At 34.9% G+C, this 12,431-nt stretch overlaps 3 protein-coding genes across 8 annotated transcripts in view; 1 reads left to right on the top strand and 2 right to left on the bottom strand.

Annotated features, from left to right (window-relative positions):
• Positions 1-3,280, bottom strand: LOC145727285 (uncharacterized). Its single transcript, XM_081976801.1, has 4 exons — positions 3,127-3,280; positions 2,898-3,074; positions 2,743-2,844; positions 1-317 (listed from the first exon to the last, which is right to left on the bottom strand). Exons 1-4 carry the CDS (start codon positions 3,199-3,201, stop codon positions 12-14), a joined length of 660 nt encoding a protein of 219 aa, XP_081832927.1. The 5' UTR covers positions 3,202-3,280; the 3' UTR covers positions 1-11.
• The window catches only part of Cyp303a1 (Probable cytochrome P450 303a1), a 50,115-nt gene extending 40,668 nt beyond the window's left edge, over positions 1-9,447 (top strand). Inside the window, exons 4-11 of the mRNA XM_081975973.1 lie at positions 6,085-6,302; positions 7,716-7,842; positions 7,894-8,221; positions 8,275-8,459; positions 8,510-8,702; positions 8,757-8,874; positions 8,999-9,150; positions 9,204-9,447. Of these exons, the coding sequence (XP_081832099.1) occupies positions 6,090-6,302; positions 7,716-7,842; positions 7,894-8,221; positions 8,275-8,459; positions 8,510-8,702; positions 8,757-8,874; positions 8,999-9,150; positions 9,204-9,378 (1,491 nt within the window). The 5' untranslated portion in view covers positions 6,085-6,089 and the 3' untranslated portion in view covers positions 9,379-9,447. The remainder of the gene's footprint in view (positions 1-6,084; positions 6,303-7,715; positions 7,843-7,893; positions 8,222-8,274; positions 8,460-8,509; positions 8,703-8,756; positions 8,875-8,998; positions 9,151-9,203) is intronic.
• Positions 9,440-12,431, bottom strand: part of Mgat4a (alpha-1,3-mannosyl-glycoprotein 4-beta-N-acetylglucosaminyltransferase a) — a 27,846-nt gene continuing 24,854 nt past the window's right edge. For all 6 annotated transcript variants that reach the window (XM_081975967.1, XM_081975962.1, XM_081975963.1 and 3 more), the window contains 2 exons: positions 11,438-11,553; positions 9,440-11,381 (listed from right to left, as the gene is read on the bottom strand). In XM_081975967.1, coding sequence (XP_081832093.1) covers positions 11,349-11,381; positions 11,438-11,553 — 149 coding nt within the window. In that variant the 3' untranslated portion in view covers positions 9,440-11,348. The remainder of the gene's footprint in view (positions 11,382-11,437; positions 11,554-12,431) is intronic.

Here is a 12,431-nt window from a genome sequence, read left to right as displayed (position 1 = left end):
TTTCATTAATATTAGCGTTTTAATTTGATCGAGCACTGAATTTGTGCGTCAATTTTTCCACTAGAGGATGAGTTTTTCTTTGTTTTTCCACCCTTGTTCTTCGTTTGTCGATTTACGTTGTTTTGTGCGGTTATTGAATTTTTCCTTGTTTTTACTTTCTTTTTGATTTTTTTCACTTTGGTTGTTGACGTTGATGCGTCACTCAATTCCGGACTTTCATCACTCCCACTTTTTGCCTTCTCTTCCTCTTTGATGGTTTGTTTTTCTTTTTCTATTGCGTTTCTGATTTTTTCGATGGTAGAACGTCTTGCAGCAGGCTGGAAAATAATTTGAAAATAACGGTAAAGAAATTAAGTCACATATGCCAGAACCATTTTGACAGTCAAAAACGCATGGAAGAACGAGGAAAAGCAACGCCCTCTATACTAGAAAGCCTAAAATGTTACTAACTTTTAATGGCGGCGTAAGCGGTTTTCGTTTTATACACACAGATGCAGTAAAAAATATGTTTTTTTTTAATTGTTTTGTGTAGTTGATTGCAAGTTGTGAGTGAAAAACCAAAAAAGGGTTCATTCCTGATCCAGATATGTATAGATAGAGCTTTTTTATACACAATCAAGTCCAGCCTAAACAAATTGGTTAAAACCCTTGTCCTGACAAGTACAACACACAGCAAACTAGTTAAACACTGTTCAATGTAAGAAAATCTGTAAATCCTTGAAACTAGGTAAGCAAAACTGGAAAATAGTTCTTATGTTATTATCAAGAACATTCATTCAAAATTATTTTTGTTGCTCACACAAAAACTTATGAACGGCAGCAAACAAAAATAACTTACTCAAATAACCTCAAGTTTTGATTTTAAACCGTAAAAATTCATCTAATCCTCAAAAAAACTCAATTTCCACAATACAAACAAACGAAAACTGTCACCACTATTTCCGCCATATTGAAATTTTTGACAAGCACCTTCTAGGTTTTCTAGTATAGTAGGCGGTGGGAAAAGGCTAAAAAAGGCACATCAAAAAGTTTCCATCAAGTCAACTGGGCTCGTTTTCGGGAGAGCGGATTTGGAAAGCGATCAGATTTAACAGTTGGGCACGTGATAGTGGCTGTCATTTGTGTACAGCCATCACGTGGTAAACAGTCTAATTACGTCACTTACGGCCTAAAACTAACCAAAGACACGATAACAACTAAATCGAAGGTTTTTGATAAAAAAACACACAAAATACACAGTGTAAGACAAGTAATGCAAACAACATGACATTTGCGGTCCCAAAGTTGCACGCTCCGTAGAGCAAGCTGAGAGAATGCACAATGACGTAATTTGACAGTTGGTCAAATTATAGTTTTGTCAAATTACGTCATAATGCGGATTGGCACACACGTCCGTGACGGCTGGTCCATATTTTTCTCAATGACCAGAACCACGTCATATAAATGACGTAGTTTTCATGATTAGTATCGGAAAAACCAGGTTTTTCACTGGATTGCTCTACATAGGGTCACGTGACCATTTTAGCATCTTATTTTTAATATTAACATTTTCTTTAAGTTTTCAATTGAAGATCACGTGAAGGATAATTTAAATTGGGTTTTGTAGTTCTAATGTCACTTGACGATTTTGACAATATTCATATCTGAAAATTACGTGAAATTTCTAAAATAAACTAATATGAGATGTAAAGGTCTCGTGATCAGAAAAGTGAACTCAAGTTTGTGATTTTGAATGTCACGTGACCAATTTGGAAATATTCATATACGGAAATTGGAATTTTCTAAAATAATTTTGAGCTGTTTTATGCTGAATTTTTGAGGTCACGTGTGATCGGAAAAGTGTATCAAAAATTGTGATTTTGAAGTCACCCCTCGTGACCAATAATTATGAAGATCGACGAAAATTTTGGGTTTTGTGTGGTCACGTGACCAATTTGACAACTTTCAGATTCAATGATTTTTGATGAATTTTGTAGGTCGTGTGTAACCGCATTTTTGAACTTTACGATGATATATGATTTTAAGGTCACGTGACTAATTTGGCACTATTTTTTCATTCCGAAATTTGACAAGCGTTTTAAATTCAATTTGTAAGATCACGAACAATTTAAATTTGCGCTTCTAAGGTTACGTGACCATTTTGGTAAGTATCCAGTTTAAGCATTATAAATTTAGAGAGCTTTTGAAGTTGATTTTCGAAGATCACGTAATCAACAACTTTGTGTGGATTTTTTTTTCTTTTTGAGGCTCTCTGATGTGGGTCATATGACCCCTTTGGCATATTTGCGATTCAGAAATGTTTATTTTCACAAATGTCAACACAAGTTGGAGGTCACATGATCAGAAATTTTGCATTTTATTGGACAGTTCGGACAAAACTTCAAGTTTAGCAAATTTGACAAGTTCTGGATTTTGAACTCGTGATCGACATTTTAAATAAATTTAACTTAAATTTTGATAAATTTGACAACGTAATTTTCAATTATCTGTACTACACAGTGGACAATATTGACGTAAGGAAAACATGATTTTTGAGTAGGCATGATATATACGTCCATTGGCCGCAAGTCAGAAAAGTCATAGTCACGTGAGCATTCAACCAATGAAACTTGACATTTACTGTTTCTGAGTTGGAAACCAGTCAGGGATTGTCTTTGGTTTATTTTTTCTTTCTTGGACTTTACAAGAAACGTTGACTGACGTGTAGTATAATAATCTGAGCTAGACAATCTTCTTACTTACCTTTTTTGGGATATAGGAAGATTGGTGCAATAACTCCTTCAATTCTTTTAACTCCTCCAAAGTGCCCGTACCCAACAAAATTGAGGGTTTCTTGGAACCAACCTGAAATTTTAACAATCTAAGGAAAAAGTGGTTTTTGATTAAAATTAAAATACCGTAACTGGTTCATCATCATTTTCCGCTTCGTTTCTAGTACTTGGTGATGTTAAATCTAGTGATTTTTCTTGGTTTAGGTGCTCAATCGAGCTAATACTTCTGTAAGTCGAGTTGGGAATAGCGGTACCCGAAAGTTCTTTACATTGTTTCAATTTCTCAAAAAACTCCTCAGTTTCCTAAACATTATTAGACTTTTAAAGTGTTTCCCTTATAAAGTCAACAAACTACCTTTTTTTCCTTTACACCAGACAATAACAATTTTTCTCGAGTGTTTGAGAATTTTTTACCACAAATTGTAACCATTTTGGTAGATAGGAATGCCAAATGTTACTGACATTAGAAAATTTATATAACCTGTTTTTGATGTTTTGCATTGAATTTTTTCTAATAATGGTAAGTCCACATGGGCAGTATTTGCTTAAATCACAGAACGGTAGTTTATGATTGATCAAGAAAAAGCAGCAGAAGTATTTCGGTGTACACACTCGAGGCAATTCGAGGTGTTATGAGGCACTTAGTCAGTATTACGAGGCATTTTAAGGTATTTATAAGGCATTTCATAGAATTTTGAGGCACTGACTATATATTTCAAAATGTTTTGCGATATTTTCATTGGAGTTTTGAGCGAAATAAAACCTAAATAAAGGAAATTTTGAGATTGTTTAAAGAATACATTGTAGTAGACCAAGCAGTAGACAATATAGAGTATCAATATAACAAAATTGACCGCACATGTAATTATTATAGTAAAATGTTTGTTACATGATAATAAGTTGAAACAACATTCATTACAAATTATTATAATAATTTACCAATTTTTCAACATTTAAACTACATTTTTAAGGTCACGTGACTGTTTTTGACAGGTGTCAACTGGACTTTACAGTGTTGCAAGCTCTAAAATTGCATAATCAAAATCACGTGATGTTTCTCTTACAATTTCAGCTTTTACAACTGCTTAAAATAGTCTAAATTTATTTTACCAAGTTTTTAAAGTTTCAACCGCATTTTAACAGTCACGTGATTCATTTAGACAGATATCAACTGGCTTTTACAGTGGTGCAGGCTCAGAAGTGCATTATCAACGTCACGTGACGTGTACTTGGCAATTTAAGTTTTTACAACTGTCCAAATTTTATTTATGAATTTCCCAAAGTTTAAACTGCGTTTTGGAGGTCACGTGACTGTTTTTGACATTGTCAACTAGTCTTTACAGTGTTGCAAGCTCAAAAATTGCATTATATAAGTCAGTGACGTAGTTGTTACAATTTTACCACTATCTGAATTTAAAATTATCAGAGAACCGTACAAAAAAAAATTTTTGTTTGTTAGAACTTGAAAAAACAGTCACTTGACCTTACAAATTCAATTTTAAGCTTTCGGCACAAGGTCAATGCAAGTGTCAAACATTTGGAAAAACCTTTACGTTGTCACCTAACCTAACCTAAAAACTGTCACGTGACTTTTAAAAAAAATGATTTTTAAGCTCTTGGGTCTTCAAAATTTGGAAAAGCAATCAGGTAACCTGAGGAAGTCATTTTTTTTAATCATTAATCTTTGTACAAATTGTCAAAGCACTGTTGAGTTAGATCTGGTTTTTTGTAAAGTAAAAAACTGACACGGTTGGGCTTTTTCCTGAATTGCTGTTACAATGTGGCTTGAAAAACTTGATGAACGGCAGCAAACAAAAACCACTTACGCAAATAACCTCAAGTTTTGATTTTAAACCGTAAAAATTCGTCTAATCTTCAAAAAACTCAATTTCCACAATACAAACTAAACTGTCACCACTATTTCCGCCATATTGGAATTTTTGACAAGCACCTTCTAGGCTTTCTAGTATAGTAGGCGGTGGAAAAGTTCGAAGAAACTGACAACAAACGCCAAACAACGTCAAAATTAATAGACAAGGAAGGACAATTATTACGTCACTGCCACTAGCCCTGGAGATAGACTTTCGTTAGTTCACCTAAAAACTGAAAACTAAGCAAAAAACAATCTGAAATGACTGTCTTTTTAAGAGCACAGCTTTTGAGTTGTGTTTTGCTTTCGTCAAACCCGGTTTATGGTTTGTGAAACCCGTTTTGTCGCAAATTTCGGCTATGGAAGAGAAAGTTTAGGTATATATAAGCCATATCTTCTTTAACGGTTGCGAAATGTGCATACAGTGCATAAAGGACCGTTTTATAGTTTGAATGGTGTAGTAATGTGTATTTCTGTCTAAAATTAAGGTAAATCTACTAATTATTGACACACAACACGAAACACTCTGTATCCAACACATTAAAATGCATCCAAAATGATTCAAATACATCTTTCTTGACAGAATTTTGACAGATTGTGACATGGGCAAATAACGTCTACTGACCTTACTGGTAAGTCTGCATGTACAGGATGTCCGGATTTAGATTGTTTTTTGACAGGAAAATCCCATTTTTAAAATTTCGCCCATTTTGAAAACTCCTCACAAAACAAAATTGTTTATTAAAATATCGAACTGAAACAAAAACATTCCTAAGGCACTTTTTCGATGCGATTCCAGTGGCGTCCTGGAAATGGGGTTTTTCTGTCAAAACACACTAAATCCGGACACCCTGTACAGCATTTGAGTAAACCACAGCACAGTGTGATTGGTCAAAAAATGCACCTTTCAGCTTGCTGCTTTTCTTGACCAATCACAAACTATCAACGCTACTGCGATTTACGCAAATGTTGCACATGTAAACTTAGCATATACACGTATAGTGACGTAATTCGTAGAGTCACGTGATTTTTTTTTAAAACTTTAATAACAAAAAAATATCTTAATTTTTGAGTGTGATTTAAATGACACTAAGTTTGCATGGTAAAAGGTGGTTTTTTCTACATCTTCATGTCAAAGTTTTACGAGTTTTGAGATGAGAAGTGACATTTTAAGTCACGTGACTTGACGATTTACTGACAGCTGTCAACATTTTTTCAGTCCTACTACTAATGCGTGTAATCAGTACTCGCTTCTTTACTAAAAACGTAAATTAAAATGTCTCCAGGCGATGCAATTTCTCACTTTCCTTTCCGATACTGTTTCAGTTCTATTAAGATCGAGTCGCGTAATTATTTTGCAAAGATAGGACAACTTTCGCCTTTTACATAATCCGATTACTGTTACGGAAATGACACGCTTTTAATGCATTTTCTTATGTACAGGAAAAATGCTCTGGCTCGTTGCAAGCCTTTTCCTAGCTGCGCTAGCGTTTGCCGCTTACTTGGACACGAGGAAACCCAAAGGGTTTCCCCCAGGTCCCAGATGGTACCCGATTATCGGGAGCGCTTTGCAGGTGGCCGGAATGAAGGCCCGATTGGGTTCCTTTTTTGAGGTGACCAATGAAATCAGTCGGAAATGCGGACCCATAATTGGTCTGAAAGTGAGTTTTTTTTCAGTAACGTTACATCTATTTTGAGCACAAAGTGACACGTGACTACATTCAAAAGAGTATCAATCACGTGGTACCTTTGGTTACCAGGTTTAGATGCGCCATGACAGTGCAACAAATTTGTCAAATTTCAAACAAATATCAGAAACAGTAAATGTCAAGTTTCATTGGTTGAATACTCACGTGACTTGTGGCCAATGAATGTATCTATTTCTCTGATTACTAGTTGGAAATTCCCTTTGCGAACAGACCTGTAATTTTTTAAATGGGATGGCCCATTTTTTACGTCAATTTCTAGGCCTACTTGATGTAAAATGTCTGTATCGATCCTCAACTGTTTTTGCTCTAGCAGTCTTGATTGGCCGCTCCTCAAATCGCGCAGAAATTCCTAATTTGAGCAAAATTTTCGTGCACTTAACCAGAAAATCGTGAATAACTCACTTATTTGAACCATCCTGTATATACGAGCCATATAATAAAAGAAAGCTAATGAATGATGCTCTCACGTGACGTTGAGCGAACACTGCTCGGTTTCCCGGTTCGGCCGCTAGAGAGCGTCAAAGTTGCTTTTTTGTAGTTTTTGCTTAATATCCCAAGAACGCTTCAAGTTAGAAGTCTGAAATTTTTAAAATAAACTTCCACTGCCTATATTTCTTCAGGTTAATGATACAAAAATGACATAAAGTGTCATTTGTGAAAATGTCATTTTTCAGTGTGCTCCGCACTGAAAACTAGGTTTGGGGATAACCTGTGACAGTTGGGTCAAAATGGATATGACAGGGTGTCTCAGATTAGCGGCTGAGTACAAAGTGTCCCAAAAAAAGTGAAAAACAATTTTTAGTTTCCGGGAAATATCTGATAAACTGTGTAAAAAGTAAAAATGGTCAAAAAGCTTGACTTTGACGCCCTGTAGCGGTCAAACTAGCACACCAATAACCTTTTTTGAATACACTATTGAAAATCCTTTGGTCTGGACTATATTTTACCTTCAGTGACTTTTTGTCGTAATTGTTCAAATAACTGAACTATGACGCCCTCTAGCGGCCAAACGGTACTACCGATTAACTTAAATGAGCATATTTTTGGAAAGCTTACGACCTGAGCTATCCTTTCACTTCAATCACTTTTGGTCGTCAACTGTCAAATAAGCAAGTTATGTAACATTTTTGGAAAAAGTGCACGAAAATTCTGCTCAATTTATGAATTTAATAATAAAAGAAAAAATAATTTTGAACCGAGCAAGATGAAAATTTGACGTTATTAATAAATTTTGATACTCGCCAACTTTTTGACGTTTGAATTTGTGATTGGTCAAAAAAGCAATTTTCAACTTTTTTTGACCAATCACAAACCATCATTTGAACGTTGTATGCCTGGTTGCATATAAAAAAAGTAAAATTACAGATCGTCGATCAACCTATCGTGGTATTGCACGGCCATGAAGCTATCAAAGAAATGTCGTTGTCCGAAGACTGTTTAGGACGTCCCACTGGACCTTTTTACAAAATGCGCACTTGGAATAAGCGTTTAGGTCAGTTTTTCTAAACCCTCCGGTTAACAATTAAGTAAAATCGTTCTTTAGGCGTGATGTTAGTGGACGAAGCATTGTGGCAGGAACAAAAACGATTCATGTTGAGACACTTGAAACATTTCGGTTATGGATCGAGAAGTTTTTTTCAAATGATCGAAGAGGAATGCGTGCATTTGGTTAGTTTCATTGAAAAATCGATGGGGAATAAGAATTCCGTGGTAATGAATTTGGAGAAAATGTTTAACGTGAGTGTACTAAACTCGCTTTGGAGGGTGATAGCGGGAGTGCGTTACTCTCCAGAAACCTCAAAAATGAAAACGTTACAATCACTCACGGCTGATTTGTTACGGACTGTTCATATGGTTGGTGCACCATTTAGGTGAGTTTTGATAGAACATCTTGAAAATTAACTTCTTTTGAGTGTAATTTCAGCCATTTTCCAATTTTAAAATATGTAGCACCTGAAATGTCCGGTTACAAACGATACGTGGACACTCACCAAAAAATTTGGGAATTCATGCAACAGGAACTAGACGAACACAAAAAAGTCCACGATCCAGACAATCCTAAAGACTTGATTGATGCTTATTTGAATGTTTTGCAAACCCCTGATCATGGTATGTTTTCACTTATTTAACGTCCAACTTAATTTAGCTTATTAATTTAGGTGAATTTTTTTCTGAACAACAATTAATGGCCCTTTGTTTGGATATGTTTATGGCCGGTTCCGAAACCACCAACAATTCAATCAGTTTCGGTATGATGTACCTGGTACTGAACCCTGACGTGCAGAAAAAAGCGCAAGAGGAAATCGATAGGGTTTTAGGGGGAAGACCGGCAACAATGGACGACCGTACTAAGTTAGTTCAAACTTATTCAAGTTGTATTGAAAGTCTGAAATGGAAAATTTTTAGTATGCCTTATATGGAAGGTGTTATGTTGGAATCCATTCGTATGTTTACATCTAAGGCCTTCTCTATACCACACAGAGCACTCAGGGACACCTATTTGGGTGGTTATCGAATACCAAAGGTAATATATGTTTTAAGTTTTGTGAATTTGGCAACTCTGTTGTCAGCTGTCATACCCACTGTGTTGAGATTTACTGCACCTGTGCAAAGTGTTATAGTCTGACAGCTGTCAAATTGGTTTTTAGGACACCATGTTGATAGCCAACTATCACGACTCGACAATTGGTCCTAAATCGGGTTTTGTGAATCCAAAATCCTTTGATCCCGGTCGATACTTGATTGACGGAAAATTGACAGTTCCCGACAATTTCACCCCTTTCGGGGTGGGAAAAAGACGGTAATCATCTGTCATCTGTCTTCCTCATTGATGTTATTGACATTTTGTTTTAGCTGTTTGGGTGACACTTTGGCACGTGGCAACGTCTTTTTGATTATAACGTCACTGCTCCAAAACTTTGACGTGGAAATGTTACCGGAAAGTCCACCTGACATGATTGTCGTGGACGGTGTTACTCCTTCTTTGTTACATTATAAGGCTAAGTTTGTACGCAGGAGTAAACTTTGATGTTAAGTGAGCCTTATTTGTGATTGGTTTTTTACGACCAACAAACAGTAAAACCAACAAAAAAATCAACCATTTTTTTATTTTTAAATAAATCCACGTTAATATTTGAACAAAACGCAACTAAGCGAAATATATAAAGAGAATAGAAAACACAACCCTTCTTATAAATTCTCAACAGAATAAATTAAAAACAAAATACTCCTTATTACACACTAACAGGAGATTACATCAATTTTTCACTTTTATATTTACACAGCAAAAAACAAATAAAAATCACCAGGTACGCCCCTGGAATTAATATCACTCGCAATTATTACACATATATAAATATAATATAGATATATTGTTATTTATTTTAGTTTCCGAAAAATATTTGGCACATTTGCACATTTAAACCCTTGCGTGGATAATTTGATACTTTTTTGAGTCGAAAACTCCTGACCTGGTTGTGGGTATAGTAGGACACTGAGCCTTGATTATGTTGGTTGAATCACTTTGAAGGTTTGTGAAGCTTGACTTTGACGCCCTCTAGCGGCCAAACGGTACAACCGTTTAATTTAAATGAGCATATTTTTGCAAAGCTTACGACCTGAGCTATCTTTTCACTTCAATCACTTTTGGTCGTCAACTGTCAAATAAGCAAGTTATGTAACATTTTTGGAAAAAGTGCACGAAAATTTTGCTCAATTTACGAATTTAATAATAAAAGAAACAAAAATTTTGAACTGAGCAAGATGAAAATTTGACGTCATTAATACATTTTTATATTCACGAACTTTATGACGTTTGAATTTGTGATTGGTCAAAAAAGCAATTTTTGACCAATCACAAACCACCAACTTTGTAACAGCATCAATCATTTGAACGTTGTATGCCTGGTTGCATATAAAAAAAATAAATAAAATTACAGATCGTCGATCATTATGTTGGATTGGGCCTACTATGCTGTTTTTCGACCCGAGAGATTACTCTGACTGAAAAATTGTGGATTCAGAGGCTAATAAATTACATAAAAAAAATATCAATTCCAGTTTAACCAATTTTTGCAACTATACAGGGTGAGTCAAAAGTTTTGCAGATAGAAAAAATTCTGACAACCTCGCTCGCTTAACAGTTTCAGTCTGGCTCACCCTGTATAATCCAGTTACTTTAAGTTATAGAAAATATTCTGTTAGCTTTAATAGTATGCACGTTTATGTACAATATTAAAATACAATTAACACGGTTTAGTACATATTATTAAGCATATTTTTAACTTTTATAATAAGTTAACGACTATATACAGTATACAAGATATACACGGTGTCGTAAAAGTAGACCAGATATACCAACACAGAGAAATACAGGCCGGATTTTTTGACGTCACAATGACAATTGGTCAAATTATGGTTTTTCCAAATTACGTCATCGTGACGTCAAAAAAGCTCTCCTAGCTCCATAATGAACTTTATTTTGGTTGCCATTTGGCAACAATTTCCTCCACATTCTAGCTGATTATTTTTACGACACCCTGTATACTACACGTTTAATAAATTAACTTACGTATACCGAATACTTTTTGAGTGTTTATGCCAACTGTTCATCAGTAAGTTCCTATAAAAATATCGCCTGAAATGTGGTTGGTTTACCCGCTTTTCGCTTATACATATAATAGTACAACAGATAAAGCAATTCCTTATCGTTACGTAGCAACGTGTGTGTGTGTATTTACAATCCCTGTATAAAAGCGTACTTTTTTTAAATTTTAATTAAGTATTACTCTCTGATTTGTTTTTAGACACTGAGATGCATAAAAATGGTCCCTAAATTATGCCGCTTTACACACCTCAAAGTGAGAAAATTATTGATCACAAAAACTAAACAACTAAAAGGGGTTTTGATGAGTATCACAGATTTAACGGTGGCGGTTCCATTTTGAATCCCCCGCCACGCTGGTACGATGATTTTTTGACGCGATGACGTACCGAGGGCTACCTTGTTGCCAGCTCGTCTTGAATATGAATCTGAAATTTGTTTTTTTGTTAAAAAAACCCAACCTACAACAAACAAAAAAACTTACCTCACTAAGAATAGCCCAATTTTCGCTATCCGAATGCACGTGTAGTCGCAACGACTGCAATTTACCCAAAATGGGGTCCACGCTGCCTTTTGCTACGCCTGCACCATCGAATTTCCCTAGAAAAACATGAATCAACACGATAACCAGAAATCAATCAATACGGAGTAAAACTGATAAGAGTTATCATTCATCAAGTAATTTTGAAGGTAATTGCAAAGGTAAGTGACATACAGTGACGTAGTTTTTAGCTTGGAAAAACCAGCAGTATAGCGGGATTTCTGGTAATTAAATTTAGGTTAAAGATAAATAAACATTATTTACACATAAATTAAGAAAACATTAAATTTTACAGAACTTAACTACATAAAATGCTATGGTCATTATGGTTTAATATTGCTAAAAAAACAAAACAGCACTGCTATACAACTTCCCATAACAACCTGAATTTTATGTTGCGCAAAAATAGACCTTATTAAGCTGAGTTTGACGTTTTCAAACACAGTGCAAATTTCAGGGCCGTAACGGCTTAAATTCAGAAATTATCACTTGAATTGAGTTGAATAGCAATTAAGTCCCATTTTCTTGTTGGTTTTTTACTCTCTAACTGAAACGAGATTTTTTTTATCGAAAAAGTGTAGTACGGCCCTGGAATTTAGGCTCAATACTACTACAATACTATATATACTGTCTCTTCACCAAATTTCAGGTCCGTAACCAGTTAAATTCGGAAATTATCACCTGAAACACGATTTTATGTCACTTCAATAATTTTTTTCTTAATTTCTTTATTTTTGTAGTTTGAGACTTTTTTGCTGGTTTTAGGGCAAAAATGCCTTGTAGCATTTTTATAGAGGTTTGAATTATCTACAACTTTTATTCTTTCGGTTTTTTCGATTTTTTGACAAATAAACGAGGTATGAACGTTTTAACGTGTTTTGGCTTACTTGAACAGTTTTACGTTCTTTATCACTGTTTTAGCAATTTCCTAAATGTT

Source organism: Ips typographus, linkage group LG3, assembly GCF_016097725.1.
Source record: "Ips typographus isolate SLU linkage group LG3, UJ_Ityp_2.0, whole genome shotgun sequence".
Lineage (NCBI taxonomy): Eukaryota > Metazoa > Arthropoda > Insecta > Coleoptera > Curculionidae > Ips > Ips typographus.
This window is presented reverse-complemented; position numbering and strand designations above follow the sequence as displayed.

Bases quoted from the DNA above. Each gene is read 5' to 3' on its own strand.
- LOC145727285 (XM_081976801.1), bottom strand. From the start codon at position 3,201: ATGGTTACAATTTGTGGTAAAAAATTCTCAAACACTCGAGAAAAATTG. The intron at 3,075-3,126 runs GTAGTTTGTTGA...AATAATGTTTAG, and splicing joins CTGGTGTAAAGGAAAAAAAG to GAAACTGAGGAGTTTTTTGA. The intron at 318-2,742 runs GTAAGTAAGAAG...ATTATTTTCCAG, and splicing joins CTTCCTATATCCCAAAAAAG to CCTGCTGCAAGACGTTCTAC.